Source organism: Dryobates pubescens, chromosome 9, assembly GCF_014839835.1.
Source record: "Dryobates pubescens isolate bDryPub1 chromosome 9, bDryPub1.pri, whole genome shotgun sequence".
Lineage (NCBI taxonomy): Eukaryota > Metazoa > Chordata > Aves > Piciformes > Picidae > Dryobates > Dryobates pubescens.
In genome coordinates, this window is record NC_071620.1 from 24,068,657 (window position 1) to 24,087,762 (window position 19,106).

General features: G+C 38.1%; 1 protein-coding gene across 7 annotated transcripts in view; it reads right to left on the reverse strand.

Annotated features, from left to right (window-relative positions):
- CTNND2 (catenin delta 2) overlaps positions 1-19,106 on the reverse strand; it is a 576,017-nt gene that overhangs the window by 213,352 nt on the left and 343,559 nt on the right. For all 7 annotated transcript variants that reach the window (XM_054164400.1, XM_054164398.1, XM_054164401.1 and 4 more), the window contains one exon: positions 12,191-12,385. In XM_054164400.1, coding sequence (XP_054020375.1) covers positions 12,191-12,385 — 195 coding nt within the window. The remainder of the gene's footprint in view (positions 1-12,190; positions 12,386-19,106) is intronic.

Genomic DNA, 19,106 nt, shown 5'->3' on the forward strand with positions numbered 1-19,106 from the left:
ATACTCTTAAGTACTGTCACTTCACAGAACATACTGCTAGCTTTTGACACATTATATGGGGAACTGCAAAAATCCCTACACTGCTAATACTGCTGAAAACAAGAACTTCACTGTGCTGTAGATTGCTTTGCAAAATATTCCACTGTATTTCCTGTCCTCTCCTTTGCCAGCAGTTCAATGGAAATTGTGTTTGATTTAAAATTATTTGAAAATGTTTTGTTCTATTTTCTCCTTTGTCTTGTTATCAAAATAGTTATTTGTACGAACTGACACTAGCTGCATTCTAACACTTCCAAGCTTTTCGAGTCACTCTGATTCATTTCTCCAATTATCTTCCTAGCAGACTGCTACTTCCTCTTGAGTTTTATCACAATGAACACAGAAGTGCCATAGCCAGAATATAATATGACAAATCTATGCTTTAGCTAAACACTCACCAAAAAAAGTTTGTTGGAATGGTGGTATCCAAACCAATTAAAAGAAAAAGAAAACTACCCCAAACAAGTAACACTTTAGATTAACTTCTATATTAAACTTCACTTGTCACATTCATAGACTGTAAAAGGGTTAAGCTTTACCAGTTGTATGCAAATGATTTAATGTATTATTGAAGCAAAGCCGTTTCCTACAATACGGTACTCCTGCTTAAATTCATTTGGCAGTCAGACATACTGACTGAACTATGACTCTCTGAACTATGACAAACATTGTCTGTTGAGAGATCTCTGCTATTTAGCTATTAAAACAGCAAAGTTGTACTGATCATGTCTATTAAAATACATAAATTCAGCAGTTCATCAGCAACAGTGAATCATCAGTGAGCACACGGGTATCCAGCAGCCACACAGTCAAGAGTGGACCAGAAGGCATCTATGTACCAGCTATGAGTGTAAATGGTCATGCAACCTTTGTACATGTTTTTAAATTGAAGACACTTATGCCTAACTTTCACATCTCACTTTTCTCTCCAATCCAAGTCAGCTATACCTTCCTTGACCAGAATCATCTCACTGTGGGTAAGATGCAATACTACTTCTACAAAGATCAGGTGTTTGCTCCTGCAAGGCCAGGAGTTGTAAACAGAAGTGCTGTTTCTGAAGAAATAGAACAGAACAGAATAGAATTAACCAGGTTGGAAAAGACCTTTGAGATCCTCGAGTCCAACCTATCATCCAACACTATCTAATCAACTAAACCATGGCACCAAGTGTCCCGTCCAGTCTCTTCCTAAACACCTCCAGTGACGGTGACTCCACCACCTCCCTGGGCAGCCCATTCCAATGGCCAATGGGCTGCTTCCCCCTCCCCCAGAACCAGATACCAGCCCAGCAACTTTTATATTAATGCTGAAAATTTTATATATATCACTAAACATGTTCACAGGTTCATGAGATACTGAATCTAGAAACTCACTTTCAGATTTTGTATCTTCTTTTGAAATTTGTGACATCTCTAGAAAAAAAACAACTAACAAACCCCCAAAAGCAAGGACATGTTGATTTTGGCAGGGATGATATTGCATCACAGCTAGGTATCTTAGAGAGATCAAATTCACGTAAGAACTGTTAAAAAGTTCAGACTTTCTAGAAGTCAGAGGGTATTTTGCCCAGTTAACATATGTAGGATCAGACCTTCAGAAAGGATAAACTCATTTATGAGACTTATCTTGCTACACCTTCTTGCTGAAAATTACTTGGCTCATGCTGCTGTTTTATTTGTAGGTAATACTTTGTAAATGTTCCCTCTTAGTACTCTATATTAGACATTCAGTTTCTTTGTTAACATTCTCTTTACACCTTTCATACAGATTTCACAATTTACATTTTTTCCCTTTCTTTTGTTTGTTTGGGTGGGTGTTTTCTTGTGTTGTTTGGGTTTTTGTCCTTTTTTCTTCCCCTTCACTGATTTACACCAGCAATTGATTCTGACTCTCACAAAGGTTGAAATTTGGATCCTAGTAAGATGTCCTTTCAGGGCAAGGTGTGTCCACCATCCCTGCATGAATTCATAAACAATACAAATGCAGTGCAACCTGTTGGTAGCAAATACATCTAATATATCATAAAAATAACACAGTGTGTTCTCTGTCAGTTAGGAAATAAAATTCCTCAAGTTCAGGGATAAGCCACTTTTTATCTCTAAATGTTAAATGAGTCTTTCAGAGCATGCACTAGTGTTTTTTTCAACAGAAGTTTAACAAAACAGATTATAATCACTCTAGGAGCAAATCAGCAATCCAAAGTAGCAAGCACAAGCAGTCATTTAGCACTGTTCAAGATATATAACTATATAATAATACTACTATTAAACTTGCTTAGCAGTTACCTTTAGCATATTGGAGGTGTAAGATTTTAAGGAAATAAATGGTTAGGTGAACCTGAAAATATTTACTAAAAGAGAAAGAACACAACCCAAGACCATAATTAGTATTAGCTACTACCTCTAAGGTAGTTAAGATTTTATGAAGTCACTGTGATATCTTCTGTTCAAAGTATATATGCAGAAGGAATTTCATACCTTAAACATGCAAACTGAGAGCAGAACAGGAAAAAAAAATCCCTGAAGGATTTCATGACACAAGGCTCCAATTTCCATTTAAAACACTCAGGACCTTATGCAAATAACACCACAAAAGTCCTATGTAGCTCAACAGCTTTGCTCCTTAATTTCTTGTAGTTGAAACAGGAAAAGCACAGTAAGAACTACTGCAACTTTTTATACCTCCTCTTTAATTTTCTCCTCCCTTACTTATTTGCACTCTTTGTTTTGCCCTATTTAGTGATCTTGCAATAAAAACTCAAGTCCCCAAATTCTCAGACAGAAAGAAAAAAACAGAACACTTATATGCAAAGCTTCTCTTGCATCCTCACAGAAAGGCTCTTCTCCAGGCAATCAGCTTTTGCTCTCAATGCATCAAATTTCAGGGCATCCTGGATTGCACTGAACTTCACATGGTCAACTGGAAAAGCACCTTCCCTCTATGACCTCCATGTTCTCTTCTCTCAAGGATTTCTAGCTTCAAAGAATCAGCTAGCCTTTTTTCCCTGAACCCTTTCTGTTGGCCCCAGGTTTCTCCAGATGTGTGTACATCAGGGGAAATACAGAATCACAGAATTTCAGGGGCTGGAAGGGACCTCGAAAGATCATCTAGTCCAACCTCCATGCCAGAGCAGGATAACCTACACCAAACTACACAGGAATGCATCCAGGCGAGTCTTGAATACAACCTTCATTCCTCCGGTTAGCTCCACCATGCTCATCTCAGCACCCTCATCACACAGGCATGGCAAATAGCCAGCCTCCTTGCTGTACCAGGTGCCTTTCAAAAGGAACAGAACATGTTGTAAAGGGAAATCATGTGTAAACAAAAGAAACAGATACTGAATAGCATGGTACTTAGCAAAGGAAGTCTCTTCCACCCACAAACATGTTAGTGACAACTTCCTCAGTTACTGGTTATACCTGGCTGTTACACCTACTTGCAATTAGCATGTCTGTGCTGTTGTAAGCATGTATACTTTTCTCATCAGATGTTTCCATGACACGGTAAGGAGGAAGCCTTTTTATCAAGGCAACATCCAATTCTCTTCCAGACAGCATCACAGGATATTTATGTTGTTCATACATTCCCACCCCACCTTCAAAGCCAGGGGTATCTCTTTAGCCGTTATGCTATTACTTCCGTGGGAAATACTCAGTGCATCTCTGAATTAGTTAACAGGCTCATTCCCACCACTGGCAGCTGCAGGCTGCTAAGCCTAATAAAGATCATAAACATACTCTAAGTGAATGCAAGACCCAGTAATTAACTACTACCTTTGCTATTAAATCCTTCCAAAAACCTTAAAATATCTCCTGACTATCTCTGTATTTACACAACCATTTTGCAGAACAACTTGCTTCATAGACCAAGGAAACATCACTTGTGCTCTGCATGTTGTCATGTTCAGTAAATCCTCTTTCAACACAAAAACTGACAATCTTTGAAGACTGAAGAACTGAAGTTGTTACTTCACTGATGTATTCTTCCATTTTGACTTTCTAAGTGTCCTTTAGATCTGAAACTAATTGCTATAATAAGGCTGAATGCTCCCTTGCTTAGAAACTGATGGGGTTTTTTCTGTAACACAGGAAAAAAAATGGTGAATGAAAGTAATTCTTCCTTGTTTTCTGAGCTATTCCTCCATTGGACATGGCACTTGAAGCCATGGTTTAGTAGTCATGAGGTCTTGGGTGACAGGTTGGACTTGATGATCTTTGGGGTCTTTTCCAACCTTATTGATTCTATGATTTTCAGAACAGTTTGGTCACTTTGAAGGCTCCTTTTCTCTATATTGTACGCAAACCTAAGTGGAATTCTCATATTGTCTGTGTCTTAGTTTCATCCTCATTCTTATTTTTTTGTTTGAAGTAAGTTAGGGGTTTTGTTTGGTTTTGGCTGGTTGGTTTGGTTTTTCTTTTATTGAACAGTTCCATTGGGGGAAGACATATAACTGCCACTGTGTAACGCTTAGCAAATGGAATAATTATCTTAAGCACCAATTGAGACTTGGCATTTCTTGACTAGTAATTACTTTATTTATGAGTTCAAACATGTGATTAACTGGTACAAATCTGAAATCACCTGGTTCCATTAGTTTTAGCAAGGAAACTTATTAGTAAGTCATCTGTAAGGGTTTTTTTACCTCTTAAAGAAAATTTTAATGAATAGGTAGCAAAGTAATTCCATGAGCAGCAATGGTAACAGAGTTTGTAACTTAGGAATTTTAGCTGAATATAGTGCCCCAGATGAATGAGTTCCGATCATAGTTCATTTGCAGCTGTGTTTGATGCCACTTCAATGAAACCTGAAGTCAAAACCTGAACACAGCCTCTCTCACAGCGAGGTCCATTACAAGGCCTCGCTGCTGTGTCCAACCTCACATCCCCACACCCACAACCTTCATTTTGAAATCCACATAGTCTGAGAGGACACCAAGGTTTTATTCTAGCATCAGGATTCCCCAAGCAACTAGATATTTTCAGTTATTTCAGATTCCCAACTCTCTGACTTCAAGCAAGAATGACTTCCTTTTTTAAGTTTTCAGTATTAAAAACCGTAATATTCCTTTCCACCTTCAGGAACTGACTGCATTTTAACCACCCACATTTAATCTCCACTCATACAGGCAACTTGTATTCTCAGGCTCACCTACTAGCAGGTTTCAGTGATACTGCCCTGCACAAAAAATAATAGTGATAATCAGATGCCAACTTCAGCTGCCAAAGGTGTTGTGCCAACATCTTTTCTCAGATTGTCTCCTGTCTCTCTGAGTTACATCCCTCAATTTGTGAAAAACATGCGGTTTAATTTATTTGTTAAACAGAGAAAGTAACAACTCTGAAGGCCCTTAGAAGCAACTGTTCTTTCAGAATATGAAACATTGAAATTCGTCATGACAGTTTCCTCACTGCAGATAAAATTCAACCCTAAGCAACAGCACTACACAAGACATAAACACCACTCTCCTCCTCTTTGTAATACTACATGGTTTCATATTGTCTACATGGGACATAATGATCCTAACAATTATAAAACCCCTTCACAGCAAAACCACTACACATAGTTTAGCTACTGCAACTAAATTTCTGTTTTCACACCAAATTCACCTTCTCTTGAAATCCCTCTCGGAAGTTTCCTGTCCGGCTGGCCAACATAAAACAGAACACAGAAAGTCAGAATTATTAAAATATGTATCAATATTATGAGAAAATAACAGATTAACAGCCTGTACTGCATCATGCTACAGCCATCAAGTACATGGATGTCCTCTCATTCTGGTTTTGATTCCTCCCTATTTAGTACTCCAGTCCTAAGTATTTAAAAGGCTACCAACTGCTATATTTTTAGAACACCTTACTGAGCTTCACCTATTTTAATTGATAGTTTACACTCTGGAGTCAAAGATTACTTTACTATTAGGTTAACCACATTTGTATTCCAGTGCTGAAACACTAACCAAACTTCTGTAAATGTCATTTTGAAAGTCACTTAGTAAAAAAAAAAATAACATCATAGAATACTTTAACTGTAAAAACTCCAATCATACACATGGACTGCTGGGGAGAGGGTTAGGGCTAGGGTTGGGGGGGAAGCTTGAGTTAAAATTTAAAAATATAATAATAATAAAAAAAGATAATAGTCTGGTGCTTTTTGAAAGAGTGCTTTCAAATGCAATGCTGCAGAATGATCCTCCAGCAAAAACATCAGTTGTCTTGAAGACATTGCTGGCTAGTTACCTCAGGCACAGCATTGTGTTTTTGTTCAGCAGACTTACAAGATTTATGAAAGTATGAAAGGTGTCTGAATTACTTATTTCATGAATGACCACCTTGTATTTCTACACAACACTGAAGTAAATAAAAGAAAATGAACACAGTCCTGCATCACTGAAGTCTAACGTGACCAGGTTTTAACTTAAGACTACGCATGTATAGTAAATAGATGAGAAATACAGTTTCTGGCACAGAAAACACACAGTTTCTGGCACAGAGTAAATACTATTTTCTCACTGGTTGGCAGAGGAGATTCACAGGGTAGGTAATGCCCTGACCAAGATTTTATAATCACATTTCTCCCTCAATAGATGGCAAAAGCCAAGGGACATCTGAGAGGCGTTCAGACATGTGCTAAATCATCCTTCTATATAGAAAAGAGATAAATTAGTAAGAAAACACATCGGACAAACTACAAGCTTCTGAAGGTATTCTGTTCATGGGACAGAGGAAGAAGGCTGTGGATATTGACCATTTAAAATGATTTCTATCCTGAGCAACAGAGAAATCTGGACTATCCTTAGATGGGTATGATTCCTCTATGTATCGCAACCATAGGCTCAATACTTGAAGGCACAAATGTCTCATTTGGAGGAATGCTTCTCCACTCTAAGGTGGGGTATTGCTCATAGATTAAAGGTGGTTTTGCAGGGTTTTCCCTTCCTGTCACTTTCCTCTCTCTCTCATTGCTCTTGTCAACAGCTTTACAGCAACCACTAAAGTTTGAAACAATGTCATTTATTCTACTCCTGTCAAAATTTTAATAGGAAGGAGTAAGATGTATTAAACAAAATAAATAGATCTCCTGCAGAGACAATGCCACCTGCAAAAAGAATCACCTAAAAACATACTCAAGAATGTAACACAGATAAGGCTATACCAGACACCTCAGATCTGTCAAACAAAATGGGATTATGACTTAGGACAATGAAATACAGAGCTTTTCCCTGCCACTGGCAAGTCCTTGAATAGAAACCATGACCACGAGCAACAGGTAACTCTTCCCTCTGAAAAGGAGCTGCCTTGACTCTCCACAGCTCTACTAACAGCACTCTCCCTCTCACAGAAACCTATCTTGCAAAGTGCCACATTTCTGGTTTGCACCTGCCACCACAAATTTCACAGGTTTGTTCTCTTGAGTCAGCACACTCCACCAAGGTACGCAGGAGGTGTTGTAGCCTGTGGCAGCACAGCTTTCAGTAACAGCTTCAGAGGTGGCAGTGCACTGGTGGAACCAACCGAGCATCAGTGGGAAGAACTTCAACGAGACCTGGCCTGAAGGACATGAAGGCGTCAGAGAAGCTGGAGAGCAGCCTGGCAGATACCTGCATGCACAGGGACATTGGGCAGGAGGTCACATGAGAAGTGCTACAGGAGTGTCCCAGCTCCCCACACACTCCTTGGTGGATAACCCATTGCAAAAGCATGCTTGGTAAAGCCTTCAAGTCCTGCACTAAGCAACCATTCAGAGGCAATGAAAACTTCTGATTGCTTAGCCTCTCATTATTCAACCTCCTTTCAATAAATCTTTCTTTTTGGGATCCTCTTTTTAATTTCACAGTATCAACCACACAGCCAACACCTCCTTTGCCCAATCATTTCCCCTTCTGACAAGCACAGAAGAGTTTTCACAGTGCCTTGTCTTCATCAAGGAGGCACTTCAGTTCCATGCACTCAGAACTCAAAACTAATGCCAACTGGCTATTGTAACCAAGCTGCTTGACTTCCCACAACTGAGCTGCATCATGAGGCCTTTCCAATAATACTTTCAGGGCCAGAGGCAGACACCATCCTCAGACTGAGTATCCCAAGGCAATTGTTCAGTTTCTTCAAGGATGTCAAGGTTTCCCTGGAACCTGTGAGATGTGTACATCCTTCACAGAGCTGAGGAAGAGAGGTTCACTCCTCTGGTGTAATTGCTGGTTCTTCCTTGCCACTTGTGTGAGGTTTGGAGCAAAAATACTCACTGCAGCCCCTGGAACCAGTGAGTGCTCTTGAAGAGCTAGCACTTTGCAGGTTTTGAGGTCTAAGTGTGCACAGCTCACCAGCACTTTTAAGCAGCAAACTTTTTTTAGTCTGATAAAGCGGCAGTTTTTAGAGTTTAGGATAAGCAAAGGCCTCACATTTACTACCCATTCCTCTCCCTGGCAACAGGACTCTTTCAGAGCTTTTAATAATTTCATCTGGAAACCACATCCTTTTTACAGATACAGAATCACCTCTTTCACTAAGGGGTCACAACAAAAGCAACAGGCATTATGAGGTGACAGAGTGCTGCCAGCCGCCAAAGGTGATGGAACCAATCCCCAAGACTCCACTGATGCCAAAGCCATGCTCCTCTGCTGCAGGTGGGCATTGATAGCCAGAACCTGACCAGAAAACCTGCTTTCTCCTCAAGGCAGCTACAGAAATACCAGGCTGGAAAAATAGCAAGGTTTGGCTATCTTTGACTTGTTTCATGTTTAATGTGAATTAAATGTCAATACCAAAGGACTAAATCCATAATCAAAATGTCTTATTCTGCAAATAAGTGAAGAATTTCACATTGCACTTCCCATTCAGGTCATAAGGCAATTCTTCCCTTCTCTTAAGTAACAGCCCTCTTCAAATTCCAGAGATGTTCACATAAGCATCCTATCAAATAAACTTATGTCTACTGTTATTAAATTAGGATTTACATTAATAATGCAAGACCTTCAGTTTTATAAGGAAAATAATTAAAGCACCTGTCTGGTGCTATTTAGTTTGGTCACAAATACGAATTGCTATTGTGCAAGTAAATTGATTAATTCTTTATATTATGTCTGAATATTCCCTCCAAGCACATCTTCGTGGTTTTCCATTTCAGAAGTAGAATTTCACTTACTAGCATTATTAGCACAAAAGTTTAGGCTGGTGTGTTTTATATGAGAGAAGGTACTACCCTTTGAAGAGGGAAGGGATTGGTAAGCAATAAGTTATCAATCAAAAAAGCCCATGGAGCTACTCCTGTCAAGTTTCTAAGATTATTTTTAGCTTAGACAGTACGATAGTAACGCATAATTTAAACCACGAATGTGATGAATAATTCATCCTGCCCCTATCTAAAGCCATGCTAGGAAGAGAAATGTTCAGTAAGCTCCTACTGCTCTGTACCTTCTACCCTTAGTACAGAATTACCATCGTGCATTTCATCCATGACTGAAAGAGGAGGAAAAAGACAAGATTTAAAAACAAACCACAAAAAAACCCCACCCCAAAACCAGTGAGTAAACAGAACAAATTTGCTAGTCCTATAAAGAAATTTGTTCTTTTTGAATTCTGCTCATTGTATGATGATTCACCTAGAAGATTAAAAAACAAAACAAAACCCCAAACCCTGAGTGGTCTTATCACTGAATGTAACAAGTATTCAAAAGCTCACAAAAAAATGAAAGAGGTAATGGCTAAACCAAAATCCAAGTTCCCATTCTGTGAGTTATTTAATCTTCCAAATTAAGTAAGATTCTCGAGATCAGGAAGAATGTTCTTCTTTTTTTTGAAAACACACAAAAGCAAATGGTTTGCAAGAATAACTACCATTATCTTTGTATTGGACAATGTTGGCTACAGAGAAAAAAATAAAAATCTAGGCTTTGGACAAAGTCCTTAAACTAAGTCTGCCTTCACTGTTTTTAATTCTTTAGATCAGATGTGGAAAAGCATGCACTACCTTCATAATGAAAGGTACTGTTATAATAGACAAAAAATGTCAGCTATGGTTGGCAAAGGAGAACAGTCCTCCACTCCTGTGTGATTCATACAAACTGAAGATACAGGCCATAAACCTTGGGCACCTATCTTCAAGGAGTACACAGCAATTTACATCCCTCTTATATTAAATAACAACCACAAAAAGGCACCTTACTCCTACCACAAAAAACCCTTAAGCCAATGAAGACATAAAAAGCTACATTGCCAAACTGCAGTTGAACTCCTTCCCTACCTCGCTGCTAATCTGAGAAAAGCTCTATAGTCTCCATCAGAAGGGAAATCTTTTTATATGCATTTATGATAGAGGCAGGAGGAGTCCAACAGCTCAAAATAGGTCCCTGAGTGCTGATGCTCTTCAGCCTCGTTGTGTGAAAGGCTGACAGCACCTATAGCTAACAGCTATTGACAATCTGCCTGGCACATATCTACCTGCTTTTATTTCCCCTGACCCAGATGATGAAGGTGGAAGGGGAAAGCAACGGAGGACCAACCCAACACAGAGCTGGACTGATGGGGTCGTTCTTCAGAATGAACTTGGACCGATGTTCAAATCAACACACCAAAGGGCAAAACAAAATTCACCTTCATAGGGCCCATTTCTGCTACCCAAAGCAGCACATTTTTTAAGTTTTTTCACTTCCCTTCTGCAAACCTATCTTCACGTATTACCCGCTACCATCCTGCATCCCAGGCTCATTCACTGTGATTGTGATCTATGTTGACAGGTTTTCCTTCCTTATGGAGGAGTTGTGAAGATTGCAGTCACAAGACAGCCTGCTACTTCAGCACAGAAAACCAAGGGATATTTTGCAAGCAAAACAAGAAAACCTCTTCAGGGCATGACTTGGAAAAAGAGCATCTTATAGACATCCACAAGTGGAACACAAGGCTAAAAGTTAAACATAAATAAATTGCTTCAATCACTATTACTGCTTCTGATGCTCTGTGATTTAGGCACAGGTCTTATTCCCTTCATTCAAAGAAGAGTAATCTTTTTTTCATGTACACATACAACTCCACATGAAATATACTGTGGTAGCTCCCTTAACAGAAGGAAATGGTGTCATGCTGTTCTTCAAAAAGTATAAGTGGTTACAGGTATTAAACTAGAGAATTCTGTGGAAAAAAACCCCACTTTTTAGGGATTTTCTCCTATACTCTGAACAGTCAAAACTTGTATAAAACAATAAGCATTTTTTGGACATGCAAAACTTGCCAGCTTTGACCTTGGAGAAATGGGTTTAAAAATACATAAATAAATTTAAAACTTTTAAAAGACAGCAAAATATCTTGCTCCAAAATGTACATTTTACTTTTTCTTGATGAAAATGGGAGTGATCTGAGAATGGACATAATCTTCCTTCCTTGATCAACACAGTAAAGATAAAACCCCAGAAATACTTGAAACTCCTAAGGCAAGTTCTTTCTACATCTGCTTTAGGCTATTTTGGCTGTAGCATTTATGTACTCTAATTATTTTGTGCATTAAACACCATAAATATCCCTGTTGATTTATGATCTATTTGCGGGTTCCAACATACAGCTGTATTTTATTTCATTGAGAAAACATTCTTCAAGTAGGACTTGTACACCAATGCATTTTGTGGACAGTCATTATTTATGGATAAACCAGTGATGCTAGCAGCTTTTCTGTATGCCATAGTTTAATTGTATGTCTGTGTACCTACATCTAAGTGTGCCTCTGTAGGAGAGAGTGAGAACTTTGAAAGCAAGTGAACAATCAATCCTTTAGCTTCATGTGGAAGGAACTTTGCAGTTCCTTTGTAATATACAAAATACCTTTGCAAGCAAAAAACCGCCAACAATTTCTCCAGAGATTCTGTGAGAGAAATCTATTGTCACAGAATCAAAAACAACACACAAGATGAGTAAAAATATTCTCTCTTCTTATGAGTAAGTCCCCCCTCCAAATTAGCTTAACCTACTGAATATAAAACCCATTGTTTCTCCATTTTGTGAATGCCCTTAGGGTTCTATTGATAGCTGCCATCAACACAAGGTATTTTGTTTGAGTGGCATGCACATAATACATTTTAGTTAGCATATATTAAAAAGAAGAGTTAGTACTGGAGAATAAGTAGTATCTCATAAAACGACAATCATGCAGGTTGCATCCACCTACCTGTACTAGTGCGATATGTGCCTGTGTGTGCTGGTTGCAGAGGGTCCCCCTGACTCTGGCTGAGACTCCTCATAGGGGGCTTCTGATAAACTCTGTCTTCGTAAATAGGATCTATATGGTGTTCTGGAGACTGCAGTGCCCTTAACTCGGAGCCAAGGTGGCTGTGCTGGCTGCTGTAAGATGCCCGAGACCCAGCTGCAAAAAGATTTAGAGGAAACATTTAAGGCAGAGAAAAAAAGTGACAAATAGATGGTTTGACTTTATTAGAAATTTCCTTGGAAGTAGCACTTAAATACAAAAAAAACCCAAACAAACAAAAAAGCCCCAACAAACAAAAAACACCCAAGAAGAAGAAAGAAAACAAAGAAACAAATGCTTTCAACGTACTAATAGAAACAGCATGCAAGGACAGCAACGGTTCCAACTAATCACTTTACTTGCATCATCCAGTCACATCATTTTACTCAGGGAAACGATGTATTTTGGAAAGATAGATATTATATCACTTCTCCTTAAACAGAGACTAAAACCCCTCTCAAAAAAAGCATCCCCTAAAGATGAATAAATTAAACATGCCTCCTGGAGAAACTATAGATACAGGTTGGGCGTCTTTGTTAGGTTTGCTTGATAGTTGTTTTGTTTTAAATAACTGGCATTGTATTAAACCACTTTTTATTCTACTGTTAAAAATATTCTTTTATGTCACAATATTTAAAAAGAGACTTGTATATTTCCTGCTGTGACTGTTTTTGTCACTTAGGAATTTCTGTGGTTCCTTAGCAAGTTTACCAAGAAGGGTCACAGGTAAGCCGTACAAACATTACACATTTTGAAGGCAAGAAGCAAGCAAGCATGCAACCAACGCTTGACGAAGGTTGGGTCTGTACCACAAAGTCCTAGCACCCTATTTAAATGTTTAGAAGAACAATCAAAGATTGCTCTTAACACTCCTTGCTGATACTCCTGTGAGATTAAAATCCTGGATGTGAGTGATATTCTGCCAGCAGAGCTTGCACTGCTCAGACCATCAGTGTAGCCATTCCTGCCACACACCTGCCACACTCATTTCATTGTGTCAACAGTCATTCTTTTGCATTAACAAACATTACTTTTTTTAAATGCAATGCACAGACAAAGTGTGATAGCAGCATAACGATAGAAATGAGGAAGATACACAGACACAACATGACTTATGCTTTAGTACAAATGGACTGGAGATAAAGAATAATTTATTCCATTTCCTTCTTAACCAGCTTGTGCCACATATGTGTTTTCTTCTGAATTTTCCAACCTGCATGCATGTTTCCAGTGGAATATCCTATTTGAGTATTTTTGCCTTCAAGCCTTTTTCAGGCTGATTTGCCATTAGCACACTGCTGGAAGTCAATTCTGTTGTGCCCCTTACTAGACAGTCTGCCAAGAATTCCAAAGACATATTTTATCTTTACTGCAGTTATGGATGAACTTGATACTACTACAAAATTAAATTCTTCATGGCCTGCATTTTCAAACCACTCTTTAACCCTGCATCTTTAAGATTGATTCTCAGAACAGCTTAAGTCTAGTATCCTTTAGAGTAGCCCAAGAAACAGCCTGTTATAATTATGTCCAAATTTCATTGTGTGCTTGGTTCGATCTGTATTCGGAGAAAAAATTATAGAAACATTGGTGGGCAAGATTCCAGAGGCTCGACAGACCATCAATAAATCAGACTTACTACAGAATAAGTACACCCCCTTCTAGAAGTACTACTTATAGAAGTAATTTTGTCCATTTACAAATTAATGCTCTTTAGAATAATACAGTTTCTTCTTTATCCTGCTTTCACTGAAGTAAAAGGTTTTTCCCTTGACTTTAGTGGCAATTTAACACATCTTCAAAGATTTATGCTAGTCTCCCCATGAAGCAGGCTTAACTCAACCTCCCTCATACTCTAACAATAGTTCAAAATCTGCAAGTGATAATACTAGTCTAAGACTAAACAGAAGTTCAGTATTACTTTATTATGCTAATATTGATCAGTGTATTTGTATACTGCACATGCAATTAACACTGGCATTACTCTACTAAACCATAAACATACATATAACCAGATGTGACAAACAGTAAAAGAAAACCAACCTAACTTGCCCCAAAATGTCTAAGTGGCCATCTGGAAATACTTTGAAGCCACCTGAATAATAGATAACACCCAAAAAAGGTTTCTGGAATTAAAATTCTGTCAGGGAATAACTGCCACTATTCCTCTAACATTTCAAGAAAACAAGGTAAGAAAACAGTGCAAGAGAGAGAATTTTGTTTTACAATCACTCTCAAATCCCAAAAGTGAAGGCCATCAGAACATGACTGTACTTTTCAAAGCATGTCTCTCCCAACACTTTTAAGCGAAACTGATGCTTTTCTACAGATCAAGATGCAATTTTACTACACTATTTCCCAATTATCAGACATCAATATTTAAACAGAAAGTACTAAGCATTGTTCACATTTCTTAAAAACAGAAAAAACTGAAAACGCTGGCGGTGTTTCGCTCTAAAATGTTTCTATCAAGCTGGCATTTCAAAAACTGCAACAGTAAGTTGCAATCTCAATTAACATTTCCTTTCCATCATGCTTAAAATTCGTACCATCTATTAAATTTATTCAAGCCTCAACTTAGGAACAAGTTTTTATTGCACATTTTGTTTAAACAATGAAATCAACTAACTAATAGCTCTTCCAGCAACAGTGATCCTTGTTGCTGGTGCTGTATCATCTTGAGTAATGCTCACACAGATAACTTCCAGAAAGACTAACAATTACAGTTGAAGTAAACAAAAGACTTGCAGATTTTTGTATTGTTTCTAAAAAAGAAAAAAAAAAAAGGAAGCGTGATGGATTTCAGACAACTGCAGCCTATCTCATCTACACACACATACTCAGCCCCTCCACCATATTCTGCAGCTACTCTGGAAGACACTGGAAAGATAGATAATTGATCAAAACAAAGACTGTGAACTCAAAGAATTGATGACACAGAGAAAGAGAAGTACAGCACTGTCTCCTGCCTGCACCTTGCTTTAGCAATAAACAGCTACTTCCTTTACTACCAGAAGCTGCAAGCTTCATCTGCTTCAAAAAAACTAATGGAGAGAGTGGTTGGAAAAGCAACAAGATCAAAATGGAAAAGCAGCAATCAATACACTACCAGGAAGCAATAAAGCATAGAACTACAGAGAGGCATCATTAATGCACAGCTCACCCCAAACCACAGTTCTCCCAACCCTGTTCTCAACCAGCTGCCAACCCTTCACCCCACTAACAACACTCTGGGATGCTCGAAACCAAAGCAGTGATGTGTAGCAAAGCCACACACAACTCTTTCACATATTCTACAGATGGATTCATTCCCTGTCCCTGGACAACCTGTCCCTAACAGCAATGTTATTTTCCCCCTGAGGAAATATAAGACACCAAGCAAATTCAAAGGCAGTTCTACATGCAAGTTCAAAAGTATTAAATTTACAGTTCTGCAAGACATTAATTACAGATGATGTGTTTAGCATCAGAGTCAACATGGAATTCTTATAATTATGGCTGAGAAGGAACAGTGTTGGTTTCTCTCTTTCTTCTAGATTAAAAACAAACTCAAAGATATTGTGAACTAGGTTGCTACTTACGAGCTGAAGTAACCACTTGATAATTAGTTGCTCAAATGGTCCTATCTTTTGTTTGACAAAAGACTGAGAAGTTGTTTGACTGCAATGCCAGAGATGCAGAACACTATAAAGTATGTAGATGACTAAAAGGCATTAAAATAGTTGTGAGAGGCATCAAAAGTAAAGCAAAGAGGGGAAAAAAAATAGGGTGTATTTGTTTTTTGAAACAGAAGCTGACTAAATATATGAACAAAATACACAGAAAAGGAAGACTGCTCAGGTTTTGTAAGTCTCTAGGCATGGAACCTCATAGAAGTGTAATTCCCCTTCTGCATCTCTGTGGAGCTTGTAAAAGTAGCTTGCGGTCAGGCTTCCGCAGGGTTATCTTGTGAGCTCCCAGCCAAGGCCAACAAAGATAACCTAGAAGCAATCAGAAGTTTTACCAGATAAAGATGCCGTATTCCTACAACTTTTGCTCTCCTCCCATATTTAAGAAGGGCAATAGAAAGAATGTAGAAAGAGTACAGTCCTACCTAATTGGATCAAGAAGACAATCTCCAGCCTTTAAACTTAAAACCCAAACAACCATCTCACCTCGAGGTTTTCAAATTACTCAGGTATGTTACTCAATCATACAGGGAAATAGTTGATTCTTAGGAAAATATTGTTTCCACAGGAAGAAAAATACCATGCTTGGACAAGTGTAACGGGAGACAAGTACATAAAATAACCCCTAACTGCACATCAGAAATTATGCAGGCTCTCATGGAAATAAATACAACAGACATTTGAATGACATTGCTAACCTGACAGTTTAGGTTAATAAAATACTACATTAGCAGCATTTTTAATTCCAAGAAACTAAAAACACTAAAACCATATTAATGAATGACAGTTAGGCATTTTCACATGTTTTAATAAAGTCTGAATCATATTCATTTGTGTCCCTTGTGAAAGCCTTTATAACCTGTAATCCTGTCTTGCTGCAGACCTTCAACTTGTGGGAGTCCTACAAATTCATGACACCCTCTAAACATCTCTAATATCAAGAGCATATGGTACTGCTCTCCTATCAGGATTTAAGAGCTCATTGGAAATATGAAATAAGTAAATGATCATCTCAACATGAAGAAAACCATCCAGATCTGACCAGATAAAACATTCAACCCTCATTTAGAAATCCTTCATCACAAAATATATTCAAGAGTCTTGTTAAGCAGTTTCCTTATGTCTATGTTACAGGAACATCATTAACAAGATATGAGCTGAGGATAAAGCTCAACAACCATTATATTACCACTTATCAGCAACATTGCTTACACCATTTAAATTGGTTGCAACCACTCACATTTTAACACACAGTATAACTCTGGCTACTTGAGGCTTTAAGTATCAAACATCCTCTGAAAACACTATGACATGTTGTGCTCAGGAGATTTGATTTTCTAACAGAGGACTGACCTTCTACAACTGGCTGGCTTTTAATTTCAAATATAATGACATTTTTCATGTAATTTCCTCTGAGTTCTACTTGGATTACAAGTTTAAAAATAATAAACCAACCACAACAAAAAACAACCCCAACCCCACACAATGCTGCAATTGTAACAAGCCCATCAGTGAGACAGGAGACTTGCAGGCATAGAAACTGGGAAAAAGCACAGCAATTTAGTAGCTAAGTGTGTTGCATGATTTTCTGCTGACTGAAAGAACTTTTTTGATTTAAATGGCTTACCAGGGCTGAAAACCCTTTTTGACATCAGTTTCTCTTAGATACTTGCCCCAAGTATCTCTTAGATACTTGTCCTTACAAAAAAATATTTAAAACCCCATAAATTGCACAGTCCATCAGGCCACAGCTTCACTGTGATTGTGAAACAGCAACATGTGATAAAGAGGATATGAATAGCAGGGTTTTTACTCTGAATCATGTGTAATGAAACCTATACTACAGACACTAACCTGGCTTATGTATGCGAATACATGTGCAGGATTAGAAGTGAAAATGGGGAGAGATGGAGAAGGAGGCCAAACACTCATAGATAGAGTTTTGTTGTTTCTTATGCTGAAATGCATCCAAAATGCTTGTCTGAATATATGCATCTTCTATTCACAACAAATGATCTACAACAGATGTTACTATAAATAAAAACTAGTAAAACTCAGGTAATGGGAAACTACAAGCACTGTGTGATAAAAAGTACAGTACCAAGGAGGAAAAAAAAAACATCTAAACCAAGTACTGGAAGTGAATACTAGTTTTAAGACACGACAGATGGTTAAATTAACCAGTAAAACATGACGGGCCATATGGCAGTACCAGCTAATGAACACCTTAGATTTGTCAGTCTGCGCCTTTAGCACACCAATGATCTGTATTCACCAGAACCAAAACATGGTCTACTTTTAATTTGGTTTAGAGTTTTCTTAAACACAGGTTTCTCACCTGTTTAGATTTTACCCCCACACAGAATAGTTCTACCAGTTTCGGTCTGAAGTTACAGATTAACTAAAGTTCAGAACCAAGTTAATTTTTGTCTTTATAGTCTTTTTCCATCCTCACTACACTAGTCTGTCCACGAGTTAGGAGTATTTGTACCATTAAAGGAAATGCCATCATTTAATTGATTGGTAACGCATGATAGCTTTCAACTTATGTCAAACTCTGGACATTTGGAAAAAAACCATGGATGTGCTACTCTGGCATCTCCAGTTCACAGAAATCCCCACAACTGAAAGAGCAGCCTTGTCTCACCTGTCAGTATTTTAGTCTGATTTTCCTCAGGTTTTCTACCTAAAAGATTAAAGTGTAATATGATGCATGGCCTGGAGTATTTCTTGTACATTATCACTGCACTGACAAACCTACTGGCAGTTTCACCATCAGGATACTGTCACATTCAGCAGTACAGCTCACACTGTGGAATTTCCCAGTCAATTTGTCCATTAACCAGATTAAGCACCTTAGGAAAAGTCTCCTCAAAACAGATTGGCTTTGGCTGCTTAAAGGACATTGTAAACCCAGCATCTGACCCAGGGTTAGTGCTTTTCAGTGCTAAAAATAAAAAGAGGGAGGAAAAAGGAAAAAAAAAAAAAAAAGCTGACACTTTTAAAGTGAAATAAAGAGGCTCAAAATAAATTAAAAAAAAATAAAAATCAATTTGATAAAGCTTGGTAGGTCTTATGATCTGGCTATTTTTTAGCCCATTTAAAATAGTTTTCAACCAAATAATCACATTACTAAGCATATTTTAAAAAGAAATGCAGATTACAATATT